Source organism: Solenopsis invicta, chromosome 2, assembly GCF_016802725.1.
Source record: "Solenopsis invicta isolate M01_SB chromosome 2, UNIL_Sinv_3.0, whole genome shotgun sequence".
NCBI lineage: Eukaryota > Metazoa > Arthropoda > Insecta > Hymenoptera > Formicidae > Solenopsis > Solenopsis invicta.
The window spans coordinates 18,281,634-18,296,275 of record NC_052665.1 but is presented as its reverse complement, the minus strand read 5'-3'; the positions used below and the strand labels follow the sequence as shown (position 1 = coordinate 18,296,275).

Genomic DNA, 14,642 nt, shown 5'->3' with positions numbered 1-14,642 from the left:
ATTTATTTTTCCGCATGTTTTTGAAATTTTTGAGTAATTTACATTGTATATAATATATTGTCTACTAAATTTATAATAATAACGAACATTATTTTTTAATAGACTTCGCGAGATCTATACTACTTTTTCGTAAAGGATAGACGATGACTTAACATTTCTTTTAATCAGGAGATACGCGCAATTGCAGTTATGAGCACTAATCATGCGAACCATCTCTTTCTGGTCTTTATGTATTAAAATAATATCGAACTTTCTGATATGTATGTAAATGTGTACAAACCAGGAAGAAATGAAGCATATGATTAGTAAGTAATAATTTAGGCGCAATTATACATGTACACTTAGCATGAAAATTCATGTTTTTCTAGCATTGAATCTAACAAAAAAAAACTGCTTAGCAAAAAAAGATTTAAATTTGAGATTTATTTTGCAGATCAATAGAAGTTTCTGATAAATCAGAAGTAAATGAGTTATATTTATTTCTACAAATATAAATTAATTTTAATCTTGATTTATGTACACACGTTTTATATATACGTATATCTTTTTTATAATACTTGGAACTGAAAAAAGATAATATGTATATTATATAGATTAATACACATACACGTAATTATCTTTCAGTTCGAAGAATCATAAAAAAGATATACAGTATATGCCGAACTGGGATTAAAATTAAATCTACATTGATATAGAAATGGACATTAACAGTTAATGATTATGTCATCTTCATCGCTTATTATGGAGTGATGAGAATCAAAGCTTGAAAATACATATAGCAAATTAGAATGCAATTTTATTCTATTAAGTCTAATCTATTATGTATTCTGCTTCCTGTTTCTTACTTTTTTACCTCTTCACGTTTTATTGAGATTGATGAATTCGAAATGAATAAACACGGTCAGTAAAAATAGTGTGCGAGTAAACGAAAAGTAAGAAACGGCAAATAACATACTGTAGATTAGCGTTTATTATTAAGAACAAATATATAATTTGTTCTATACATAAAAAAGTATATATTATATGAAAAAAGACAACTTAGAATATATGAACATGTATATGATGTGAAATCTAGCACAGAAATGCGATGTTTCCGCATCTATTAAATATTGGTCAATCATACGATCTACAAGTAACAAAATTTTCTTTCAAAATGTTAATATGAAACTCATTTGTCTCGTCAATTGAGACCTCTTTTTTTGCTTTCTAAAAAAATTGGTTGTTTATATCTATTTTTAATGTAGATTAATTTCGATTTAACTTGCTGCACTTTTTTCTAAGAACTAAAGTTAAATTGAGATTAAAATTGACCTACATTGCATTGATAGAAACATTAGAAAATTAAATCTATGAATTTAAATCTATAAACTACGGTGAGAATTGAAGCTAGGAGTCGAAATCAATTTATTTCGTTTGAGAATTCGATACGCGATGCAGCATAATTTTTCACGGTTGACAGCAAGGGCCGTTTTCGCACTCCGACGACGTGGAGCTTCCGGAGCTTCTTCCCCCGGAGTTACGTCAGCCTCAATCCCCTTGCTCGGTGATGACGACAACCAGTCGGACGAGGGACGAGGATGACGCGGGGACGAGGGCGAGATTTTAAAGGCGACGTGTGAAACGGCGACGCGCGCAGTCGGTTTCGCGACGGGATCGGTGGCACTGGTGGCAGTTGGGTTGTGCTGGCGAGCGAGCGCGCGCGCACGACAGACTCCCTCTCCCTCCGTCCTTTCGCCCGGCGATCAGCCCACACGCCGTCGGACGTCGGACGTCGGACGTCATTCGGCGATAGGAAGAGACAGTCAGTGGTATCGCGGAATATACCCGGTTGCGCCCGTCATGACGGAAGAGGCTCGCAAGGAGGTTCGCGTCTGGTGCGATGGATGGTGAGCAACATTTACGGAATCTCTCTCTGATCGCGAGGAAGACGCGCGTCGAGTAGGATCGCCGCGAAGACGACGAGCGGAGACGCCGCATGAACGACGGCGTCGCCCGGCCGGTCGACGATGAGGCACACGTGTCGCCTATCGCTCGTGATATGTCACACGAGGCGCGGGGTGCGGATTACGGTGGTACCCTCGCGAGCTTCGTTAGTGGCGCGATCAATCGATATTATTACATGGTCATACGTGTCCAGCTCTCTCCGTCCCGTCACCGGCGTGCGAGTGAAATCGCACAGAGGGCGAGTTCCTGAATTAGCTTTCCCCGATCTTAATTTTCGTACAATCCATCGATCGCGAACGAATTATTTTTATATTCTTATTTCTATTTACCGTAGGAATGCTCTTGTTGTATTTTGTATATATTTTATCATCTGTGTATTTTTTATCACTTTACAGTTATGTATGTTTTATCGTTTCATTGTTCAGTTTATATTCATATTGGAATTTTTATCGTGGACGAGAGAGGAAGAAGGATGAAGCGCGCGTTTTCTGCTCTCCATTCTGGTGGAGTAGATCAGTTGAACGCACTCCGAAATCGTGTCCCATGCTTCGCGCGTGATTGGCAATAGAGAATGTCGTCGGCGCAGTGGTTCACCGTGACTCAACTCGGAGCACCGCACGGCCTCGTTTAGCGCTCCAATAAAGCGACAAGCACACGACAGGGCGACCGTGACAAGCCTCGTCCCGATCCCGTCGTCGGTAGCGCCGAGTTCAAGCCCTTGAAATGCGATTTTGTAAACTCTCAAATTCCGCTGCGCAACGAATACGCGCGTTTAAAACGTATTCGCGTATTTGGAATGAGGACAAATCCGTGCATCCGTCAACATTGCCGGCGAATGAATCGTTCAAATCGATTAACGATAGCTCTGGCAGCGCGTGAAATTGCGCGTGATCGCAACTTTGTATGCGACGTTCACCGCGGTATTATTTCTTACTATTTTTTTTTACGATAGCGCAAAATCTTTGGAATTCTTGGCGGAAAAAATTCTATAAAATTTTACACAAATTTCAGAAAAAAATCTACATGAAAGTACTATAATTGAAATACTTTTCTAATTTAAAAAAATTTTTGTATTTTTGTAATGCTTTGTTTCTGTGATTTCTATGAATTTCTTAGTGAAACCATGTCAAATTATCATAAACTACAACATTCTATATCTATACAGCACAATGTTGCAAAAATATTGCAAAATATTGCTGTAATGTTTCAGCAACATTGCAGCAACCTGTGTAATATTGTATTATGTACCAATATTTTTGAAATTTGTTATTCTTGGTGCAATGCTTTTGCTGTGCTGTACTGTATGGACACATTCAAGTAGCTTATTCTGTCAAAAAAAATTTCTATGAATAAATAGAAATTTGTTGAAATTATTAGATTTTTTATAGAAATATTTTTTTCTTAGAAATATATGTATTTAATTGTTAAAATTAACAAATTCTAGCATTTTTTTGTAGATCTTTATAGCATCTCTTAAATTTGTGTAGAATTTTTTCCGCTAAAGATGCGAGACCTTGGCTTGTTTTTGATTAATATTATATTTTATACGTATCACGTTAATGGATGTTGTGGTCCAGAAATAAGCTCATCAAATCGTGTTTTTTAAATATATCATTCTACGATTTTAACTTTATTCTCCTTTTATTTTATTTTTATAGTTATTTTACATAAAATGCTCGTCCTTTTTCTTTTTTTAGCTGCGATACCTGTTTGTATATTTATTGACTTAAGTATTTTGTTTGCGAAGCATTTCTTAAAACTTCATTTTTTCGCTGGTTTCACAAGATATTTAATTTTTTGCAAGTCACGTGGAGTTGGCTAGATTCCAGGTATAATTAAAAGCACAAAATCTTTTCAAAGATACACAGTGCTAGAAATAATAAAAAAAAGTACAAATATTGCACTTATATGGAAATTTGGAGGGTTTTTATTTCACAATCTTGTGGATTCCGCGTGACTGAACTTTTGACTTTTATCTACGTGCCTTGCAAAATGTTAATGTTAATTTGTGAACACGATGGAAATTTTATAAGCGCCAGATAAATCAACGTGTCGTCATATAATTTATATTTCGCCTTATCACGACTCGCACGACTGATATAATATCAACGCTATTAACATTCAAGGTCTGTGGAGACTCTCAATCTCTAGGAGACAAAAGATCACGTATCTCTTATTAATTGTTATTTATTAAATATATTTCATATTTATGTATTACAACATATATTAATATATTATATCTAAATGTTCTTTGGCTAAAATCTAATTTTTTTTTATTTTACCTTTAACAAAGACGGGAATATCATTTCCAAATTATTTAGTTTAATATTATTTAAAAGTGGACACACAAACGATTTATAGATTTATACAGATTTGCAATTGTTTATATTATTATTTATATATTTATATATTTTATAGTGAAAATAGTATGTGCTCTTCTTGTTTGTTTAAACTATTTGTATAATTATTAATTTACAAAAGATTATCAAGCTTATATTATGTTGAACAGCTTTTTTCTTAATAATTCCTTTTTTTGTAGCTTGAAAATAATTTTATTGACATTTCTGTTAATAATATTCTCTCTTTATTAACGTGAATTAAGTACAAATGAAATGTTGATTCTAGTTATGATATGGTGCATTTTGGACATGCAAATTCCTTGCGGCAGGCGAAAGCCTTAGGAGACTATCTGGTGGTGGGTGTTCACAACGATGAGGAAATCACAAGACACAAGGGCCCACCCGTCTTCACCGAACAAGAAAGGTATGTCTGTTGCTTCATTAGAGGAAATCATGTAAGCTGTAATAACTGGCTACGATTCTGAATGTCATTCTAGAACTGGTTATTATGTGTTAATCAATCTTACAAATTCTGTACATTAATTTTCTTGAAGCTTTTAATGCCGGTATGCTATAGTAGATACAAGTGTTTTCCATTTTTTATACAAAATACATGATTACATAATGATGAAAATAAGTGTTCCGATTCTAACACATAATAATATGCCTGTAATAAGCATTGCTAGAGAAAATGTTTATGCGAGTTCCATAGTCAATATCATTTGGATATAAAATATTAATGTATTTCAGAGCTATAATGTTACAGACCTGGCAGGAAGTTATCGTTAAGACCTTGACATTTTAGGTCAATACTTGCATAGAAAAAAATCGAACCGTTAAAGAACACAATGCAATGTTGCTGTAAAACAAGAACTTTATCGCGTTTATACAAGTCACTTTCTTCGGCGTTATAATTACTGTCGTACAGATAGTAGATTAGATACGTGATGCCGATACGAGTATAACAGCTTGCGCATCAAACTCTCTCATAACAAAATTTAAAATTATTTTTGAAAAAATTCATGCAAACAACTTATTTAAGTATGCATAAAGTAGATAAAATAATAATAATGATTACGTATATCGTATAAATGATACATACATTCTATATAATTGCAAGCATTAACAAACTGATTTTCTTTTTCTTAGGTACAAAATGGTGCGCGGTATTAAATGGGTGGACGAAGTAGTCGAAGCTGCGCCCTACGTTACTACATTAGAAACATTAGACAAATATAACTGTGATTTTTGTGTTCACGGCGATGATATTACTATGACGGCCGACGGCGTGGACACGTATCATTTAGTCAAGGCAGCCGGTCGCTACAGGTAAAATTTTTCTTAAAAAGAAACATTATTTCGCTGGTTTTTAAAAGATTATATAGTTTTTCACTAAGACTTGTGATTATTTCAGAGAAGTCCAGCGGACAGCTGGCGTCTCAACGACCGATCTCGTAGGACGTATGTTGCTGATGACGCGACAGCACTTTCGGCAGGGTGACAACGAATACAGCGTCGACAGAGAGCCAAGCAAGAGCATGGGCCAGGATCGAACCGCGCGGAGTCCGTGGACCGGCTGCTCGCAATTTTTACCGACCACGCAGAAAATCATACAGTTCAGCGACGGCAAGAGTCCACAACCGGGCGATAAGATCGTGTATGTGGCAGGCGCGTTCGATCTCTTTCATGTGGGACACTTGGATTTCTTGGAAGTTGCCAAGAAGGAAGGAGACTACCTCATTGTCGGTTTGCATACCGATCCCGCTGTTAATCGATATAAATATGGCAATCATCCTATTATGAATCTTCACGAACGAGTTCTCAGTGTGTTAGCGTGTAAGGTGAGTATTCTTTGCGCAGAGATTTTTAATGAGAATCCGTGTGAAATAAACGTGGGAAAACAGATTGTAACGCCTCGTATTGTATGAGCTCACTTAATAATACATAAATATAAGTTACTATCTGCGCAGCTTTTGAAAGATTACGGTGCATATTTTCTAATAAAAAAATTCTGATAAGTCACTGTTCAGCACGATAGCAGAAGCAATTACATCACATAAAGTTTTTTTGCATTGTATTTTCTTTTTTGCGTTTGCAGTATGTTAATGAAGTTGTAATTGGCGCGCCATATGCAGTGACAAGAAATCTGATGGAACATTTCAATGTATCTATTGTGTGTCACGGACAAACGCCTATAATGCCTTGCGAGGACGGGTCGGATCCATATGCGGAACCCAAGAAGCAAAATAAATTTAAATTATTAGATAGCGGCAATGACATGACAACAGAAAAGATCATTGAAAGGATCATTCTTCACAGGTATGTTCCACGTTTACACGTTGTGTTATGCATGCATGTATTTTCTTTACCAGACTTTTTAAGAATAATTTTTATAACACTTTAGTAATACTTGCGCAATACTTCAGTCTATAGAAGATTTCTGATAACTTATATGATTATACATAATTATACATAAATATATACGTATAAGTATTTTTTTAGTCATGAAATTCTTGAATAAATTACATATTGTTAAATTTATACAATATTATAACAATATTTTCAATTTTTTAATAGAAAACAAAGACATACGTAAATTTGATATGTAAATTGTATATGTAAATTTTATTTTAAATAATTTATTTTACATTTTTGTATTACATTTATAATACAAAGTGTGTTATAATTATTTAAGAGAACAGTCACAAATCGTGTTATTATTCAATGGGCAATATGTTTTACTGCAATTTGATAACATATCACACTAACTTCCGCCCTCGAGTCGCCATGTACATGTGTTTTCGTTTAGATTCTTCTATGAAGCTGAAGATATTTTCAATATATTTTTTTTTATATTCCATTCCATTTGTACCTATAGTAAAATTGAAATTGCCATTTTTAATTAGGCCAAAAGGTTAAAAATTTTACGTATTAATTTTTTATATTTTGCTTTTTATCCCCCTTTTAGGCCGAACGAGCTTTATACGGTTATTAAGAATTTCAACAAATGTTGACAATTAAAATCTGGCTGTTTTGTATTTTTTATTCAATTATTAAGAAATTGGAAACAAATCTGGCAGTTCTGTATTTTCTATCTAATTTGCAATAAACGCATATTTATTTACTTCTCATTTTAATTTATTGTTGTCATTCACTCATTACTACTTCTGATGGGATATGTAATTTCGTTCATCTTGCAAAGTATTTTTTTGCAGTTCCATTTTTGCTACATTCTTTTATTTATTGCGATACTTCGTATACAATAGCCTTTTGCGATGATAACACATCCACATATCCCAATGACTGCGAACATTCCTATCACGTGTTGATCTAGCGTCTAATTGCAGGTTGGAATACGAGGATAGAAATTTAAGGAAGGAGAAAAAAGAGCTTGCCGCTTACGAAGCCTTCATCAAGTCTAAGAAAAATGACAGGATTGAATAATTGTTTGTTTTATTTCCTTTTCGCGACATTCGCAATGCGTATGTGTGATGAGATCAGATTTTATAAAGTCAATGTGTAAATATAATGTCACACACCGACATTCAATTTATCGTTTCGAAATGCCTTACATAGTTAAAATGAATATTTATAATCGATCAATATATTAGAAATATCGATTAGTGAAATATGAAAATCCGCGTTAGTTTTAATTTGTTACAATATGAAAAATGATGGATAACGATGACGATTGTGAAATTAGATAAAATGTTTTATATGCAAGATGTGCCAGAGCTATCGTTATTCTTTCTAAAGATTTTTTATCAATTTGGAATCTTTTTTTTTTTAATAAAAAGCATTTACTTAAAGTATTTATTAATGTTGCAAATGGAAATTATAATATCTTTGATTATTTATAGTAAATTTTCTAAAAAAAGTTACTTGTAGTAAATTTCTTAAATAGAACTTGAAAGAGATTTTGTTAACCAAATGTGACTCAATGTAAAAACTCAAAAGTTACTAATAATATATAATTATTTTAGAATTATATAATTATTATTATGTAATTGGTATTAAAATTAATTTAAATATACGAATCTCTATTGGGTATTAAATTGCGAAAAATGGTAGTCGAGTTTGTGTCTTAAGCTGCCGATTTCTTGAATTAAAATGATAATTATTTGTATGATGTAATAAAATTGACTCTCAAAATGCAATTATTGATTCGCGCTTCGAGTCTAATTTTAATTGATTTCTTTAATAGAAACTAAAATAATTTGGATCGATTTCTAACTACAGACCTGGAACATAGCTCTGAAACATCCTACATATATGTCGACATATCTCTAAAGGCAAAGAGTTGTCTTAAAGATATATCGCATGTTATAAAGCTTTTGAATGTAGGTATGCTTAGTAATTATTGTTCTCTCATTTAAACATTATGATGTCGTTACTTGATTCAAATGTCGAAAATAATCACAACCGTACAATCATGTGAGACACGAAGATCAAATATTTTTCAGATCAAATTGTTGAATTTCAACTATTTTTACTCTCTTTCGTGCGACAATCTTCGTACCACTTTATCATTCTATCGTTTTCTGTTACATACGTTGGAGCATTTGTTCAATCGGAATTTCAATATTTTTAAGCAAATTACAAAGATGATTTGAGAATTTTACCGAAATAATGACGTGTTCGGTTTTTAAAGTAAAATCATTCTTGTTATGCAATATGAGGTGTACGTTTTCTTACGTTCACAAAATGTTTTGCGCGTTTAATTTGCGAAAATACATTAGAATACGAGGATGCAAACATGATTCTTCGGTAATTCTCTAAAGAATTACAGAAAAATCGTGTTTGCATCCTCGTGTTCTATTTACAGTAGAATCTCCTTAATTTTGGCCTTTTATAATCTTTGCATTCCTTCACACGTACAGTCGTGAGCTAAAAGGTTGCAACATTTTCTTCGATTGTTTTGGAAATGTAGATTTGCTTATCGAACGGCGAACGTCATTGGTTCTTACCTGTAGATCCAACCAATTAAGCATCGAACCATCTAACCATCGAAGAAAATGTGGTGCAACCTTTTAGCTCACGATTGTACTTTCACAAACACTAATATCATACCCTTTTCTTTTATAGAATACCTTCACCACAGTACGAGTCTACTTTGCTCGTGCAAGTATACAGTGATAAGTAGACTTATGCTGTGGAGAGGGTATTCTATAACTTTGGCATGCCGCTCTTATTGCCCTATAGAGTCGAAGTTAAGGAGACTACTGTATCCAGGAATCATGAAATAATCGAGATTGACAGGTAAATGAGTCAGCTTGTGATTCGGTCTAATTAATCGGAAGTTCCTAAGCATTTACAAATGCCTATCGTATGTTTCTTAGCGATACCGAGATCTTTATTAGACGGAGATACTTACGACCGTACTTTGCGGTTCCGTAAGACATCCGCCTGGGTAATTAATTAACTTTACGACAAGCATTGTTCATCGAGCAAATTACGGAACTACGCGTAATTTAAGATGTTAGATTTTCTAATGTGAGATATTAGAGTATTGTATGCCCAAAAAATATCAACGGAACCAAAGAACTTGTTAGATTTACGGCGCACGTCGAATAGACTGAATGAAAAAACCGAATTACCGTTTATCCCCAAACTTGAACTGTTTGCGTCTATGGGGAAATGACAGAGGAAGACACGATAATACGTAACATTCGTTGTCGTACAATGTTAACGAGGTTCAAAGATTCTAGATAAGCTAATTGGAACATTCTTCGTTAGATATATATATATAAATTGCGAGGACCGACTAAACTTCGTCAAACTTTCACCGAAGTAAAGATCGACAACCAAGTCGACGGATAATCTACGACTGAACGAAGAATCTAGGACATCCCATATAACGCAAACAGGCTCTCTGTCGACCTGATAACATAATGGCATTGGCGTCGGTAATCTGATAGCGACAATTGAACTAGACTATGCCGAAAGAAACAAATTGTATAGCTTGCGATTTTCTATGGAAGAATCAAGGCACCGAACAAAGATTGTAAACACGCAGAAGATTGTTCAACCTTTTATTTTATAATAAATAGTCATTATACGGTCACATTTACAATAGTTTAAAGTAATATATGTATTACACTTCCTAGTTACCCCCACGGACCGATCGCCGTGTCCCCCGAATCGCGTTATTACCCAATTAGTTTTGCTTTGAGCGCGAATCGGACCACGGCCTAAATGCTTAAACTGAAGTTTAAGTATTTAATATATTTAAATTAAATATATAAATAATTGAACTGTAAAAAAATCGAGTTGAAAAATTAATCGAATTAATAATTTCTTTTTAGTATATGCCATTCTAATTAAAACCCATTCATCTTGAATTCATACAATTTTATATCTGTAACGTTTGGAAATTAATACGTAAAATATATATTTGCACAAATATTTTACTCGGATCCATTATTCCGATTTAATTATAAGATAAGCGTTGATTTCTCACTCACCGACATCGCGACGCGCAGCAGCGGAGTTGTAACGCTACATTGATCTGCAATACACAAATACGAAATCTAGATTAGCGCTCAAACGACACAATTAACATTAAAAAACTAATATAATGTTACTCACCATAGGATTGTTTTGTTCCTGATTCTCCGTGCACGTACATATAATGGATATTTGCGTTTTTGTGTGCCGTAAATATTCGAAATAGCCATCGTCGTAAAACGCGCGCGTTAGGTCTTTCTCTCTTTCTCTTGCGGAGTAGCGCATGGCGTGAAGTTAGCGACGATGAGTCTCTCTCGCTGCGAGGTTCGTCCGCGACAACGTTCGTACCATTCGTACGCGTACTCCTTCGTATGACGTCATCAATGTCGCGCGCGGAATTTTTTTCACACGTACGTCCGAATTTTCGTGAGTAAAAACCCAAGCAGAGACTTTTGCATAGCCGCATAACTGTATGCATAAAGAAATTGATTGATTCATTTCCTTATGCATGTGCTAATGGACCAATCAGTGTCCTTATGCACATTGTTATACAGCTATGCAAGATTCGAGTTTGTGCTGCGGCCTTAACCTGTAGCGAGATAAATGTTCGGAAGAGACAGCGAAATCGCTCTGAGACGCACGCGTCTATTTCTTGTTCTTGCACGAGATTAATTTACCCCGTACGATGTGAAATAAATGTTAATTTCGACGGAATATCGATGTACGCATTCGTATCTAGATCATATCCTCGCGCGGTCGTGTGTCCCTTTCGCTACGTGATGATGTCGCTTCGCCGGGAGTTTGTCAAATGTCACGCGATCGTAATTGATCTCTTGTTTGCGTCGTCCGCGAGTGTTGTGTTGCATTGACGGAATATGAGAGGAAGCGGAGGTCCGGGCATCGGGCAACGGCGGAACAACCCTGTGGTGAGTAACATTATTTTAGTTTTTTAATGTTAATTGTGTTGTTTGAGCGCTAATCTAGATTTCGTATTTGTGTGTTGCAGGTCAACGTAGCAACTCCGCTGCTGCGCGTCATGATGTCGGTAAGTGAGAAATCAACGCTTATCTTACAATTAAATCGGAATACTGGATCCGAGTAAGATATTTATGCAAATGTATATTTTGCGTATTAATTTAAAAACGTTACAGATATAAAATTTTATGGAATCAAGATAAATGGGTTAGAATAACATATACTAAAAAGAAGTTATTAATTCGAATAAATTTTTCAACTCAATTTCTTTTTATAGTTCAAGCATTTATGTATTTAATTAAAATATGTTAAATACTTGAACTTCAGTTTAAGCATTTAGGCCGCCGTCCGATTTGCGCTCAAACCGCTATTGGCTTTATTCTACACACATTTTTTTTAAGATTCTAAATAATTACCCAAAATTGTAAACACGCAGAAGATTGTTCAACCTTTTATTTTATAATAAATAATCATTGTACACGGTCACATCTACAATAGTCGCAAATAATATGTATTTCGCTTCTTATAATTACCTCCACGGATCGATCACCGTGTTTTCCGAATCGCGCCATTACTCGATTAGTTTTGCTTTTTCTCTCTCACGCGCGCGTTATTTTATTATTAAATGTACAGAGCTCTAATTTTTTTTCTAGGACATTTTAGGCTAATAACTTCGAGAGAGATGTTTAAAACACGCAACACGAGCGCATGTTTATTACTCAAACATACTTGGCTGAATGCGTATTAATTCGACGAATTAATTTTTTCTCGCTAAAACTTTATGTTCCTTTTTTTTATTAAGTAATTCTTTTTTTTTTAATATAAAATTTTCGTCATATTTTCTCTTAAATAGATATTTATTTAGATAGTTGTGCGATATATTATATATATTATAGATTCTCATAGTAATGTACGTATAAAACATCTGCGCTGTTAAGAGGCGTATGCTGTAAAATGTAAGTTGTATTCGTGTTTATTTACAAGGTGAGATAAATTCGTGCAACCAACCTAAACGTCCCGTTCAAGTTCCTTCGCATTTGGCGCGAGGCTCTTATTATCCTATTACTCGAGCGATTCGCCCGCTTGATCAGGTCACGTGATAGCATTGCACGTTTGAGAGACTTATCGTAGTGAGACTGTTTCTTTTCCTTTTTGTATTTGAGCAATATTGACAAGTCGTGAAACTTCCAACAGAAATTGCATAATGTGCGCAGAGAATAATGCATTATAAGTTAACTTAATGAATGAATGAAGTTCTATGAGGCGCAGAAAAGACGCGATCAAGTTAAATAATTCAATTTTTTAGCGATTTTCCTCATTTGTTTGACTACTCGGTAGCAAAACTTGACTAAAGCAGCCAAATAATAGATTATTAACTAATCGTAATGAATACAAAAAATGATTGGACAAGAAATGGAGAGCTTTTCATACGCTTATGTTTATGTAGAAGAAGAGTTGAAAAATGATTTCTTACGAAGTCGCATCATATATAATCTACCGTATTTACATTGCAAGACTAAGCAGACAATGTTTTTATCTTCTAACTTTAGCGACAGATTCTTTTCACGAATTTCCAATTATTTTCTCTTGGACGTTCGTCGTAAAATTGATTTTGTTTTACATGGAAAGCACGGTCCATTTGCCTCCAGCCGTTCCTCGTCGCGAGAACTATTTTTGTTTCCACAGTGGGCGGCGTCGTTCGCTCGCATTCGAACGTTAATTCAGAGCTCGCAGCCGGAAAATCATTCCTCGACAAAGTTGCAGCGTGATACCATCGTACTATATCGGCGGTAATGAAACGGTTAAGATACATCTCGCCGTCAACGAAGTGGGACGAGTGCCTTGCCGTTTTCGAAGCGGAGAGTCAAGTAGCTCGTAAACGTGACATTGCCCTCCTGCTCGCAAATAAACATCCTAGTCTCGAAGTAACGTTACATTAATTATACGATACGATATCGCGCACACGTTACATCGTACGACGCGACTGTACACTTTGTGAGGAGGTATTTGACGCGAGTGATTTATGCACCTCTTTCTCTCTCTCCTCTCAATCACGCGTCGCTCTATTGCATCGTCGAGCGACCGGTGTAGCCTGGCGTAGTGTCGCAATATTTCCTAGTGCGGTCTCGGACCAACTCGTCGATAGACTTGTTCTGCTGCACCGTCGAGGACAGGTTGTGAAGACGCGATGCCAGGTAGCACATGATAAAGGCCGATAACACTAGTAGAGCACCCAATCCCGTTGCCACGTAAAGAAAATTTCCGCAGCTACCTTCGAGGCCGGCCGCCACTTTGTCGTACAGGTCTACGATAATGAGAGGAATATTAATTGAAATTGTAACGCTCTCGCATTAATCTCCGCGATCTTTACCTCGTTATGTAGAATCGGTAAATTTTTTCCGTATAGAACCGGATAATAAATATTTTAAACTTTACCGACTAATGTCCATTTCTACGAATATAGATTAATCTCGGTTTAACTTACTTTTTATCTTTCTCTAGATTTAAAAATGAGAAAAAAAGAATAAAAAGTAAGTTAAACCGAGATTAATCTACATTGGCAGAAACGGACGTAAGAGGCAAAAGGCCGAGGATATTAGTTATATAACGGAAGAAAAAATGAATTTTTATAAATATTTTATCGACAAAATTCAAAATATAATAATATTAATTATTATATAATATTTAAAACAATTTCACTAAGTGTAAAATATTACGCAAAATTCAAACCATGATAATTATTGTTATATTAAATATTAAAATATAATTAATATATTTTGATTTTTGCGTAATATTTTATATTTAATATATTTAATGAGTTGTTATTATATTTAGAATTATGCAAAATAATTAATTTACAATAATTACGCGGGCCATATAAAAAGCAACGAATCTGTTGTCGAGCCCTGATTGTCGCGAAAGTTGACATCAAAGAGA

General features: G+C 34.8%; 2 protein-coding genes across 5 annotated transcripts in view; one reads left to right on the top strand and one right to left on the bottom strand.

Moving 5' to 3' along the window:
• Nucleotides 1-1,611: 1,611 nt before the first annotated feature.
• On the top strand, nt 1,612-10,358 carry LOC105194573 (ethanolamine-phosphate cytidylyltransferase). 3 transcript variants are annotated; one of them, XM_011159553.3, is made up of 6 exons: nt 1,612-1,886; nt 4,570-4,707; nt 5,433-5,612; nt 5,698-6,124; nt 6,382-6,602; nt 7,631-10,358. In XM_011159553.3, exons 1-6 carry the CDS (start codon nt 1,840-1,842, stop codon nt 7,725-7,727), a joined length of 1,110 nt encoding a protein of 369 aa, XP_011157855.1. In that variant the 5' UTR covers nt 1,612-1,839; the 3' UTR covers nt 7,728-10,358. The 3 variants fall into 3 exon arrangements, with proteins under 3 accessions (XP_011157855.1, XP_011157857.1, XP_011157856.1); XM_011159555.3 differs by having other exon boundaries at nt 7,618-7,755; XM_011159554.2 differs by lacking the exon at nt 7,631-10,358 and adding an exon at nt 7,252-7,420.
• The window catches only part of LOC105194587, a 20,243-nt gene continuing 15,755 nt past the window's right edge, over nt 10,155-14,642 (bottom strand). For both annotated transcript variants that reach the window (XM_039446076.1, XM_039446077.1), the window contains exon 6: nt 10,155-14,010. In XM_039446076.1, coding sequence (XP_039302010.1) covers nt 13,769-14,010 — 242 coding nt within the window. In that variant the 3' untranslated portion in view covers nt 10,155-13,768. The remainder of the gene's footprint in view (nt 14,011-14,642) is intronic.

Excerpts from the sequence above, each read along its gene's own strand:
- LOC105194573 (XM_011159553.3), top strand. The coding sequence starts at position 1,840 with ATGACGGAAGAGGCTCGCAAGGAGGTTCGCGTCTGGTGCGATGGATG. Across the intron at positions 4,708-5,432 it reads GTCTTCACCGAACAAGAAAG|GTACAAAATGGTGCGCGGTA; the intron begins GTATGTCTGTTG and ends TCTTTTTCTTAG. Across the intron at positions 6,603-7,630 it reads GAAAGGATCATTCTTCACAG|GTTGGAATACGAGGATAGAA; the intron begins GTATGTTCCACG and ends GTCTAATTGCAG.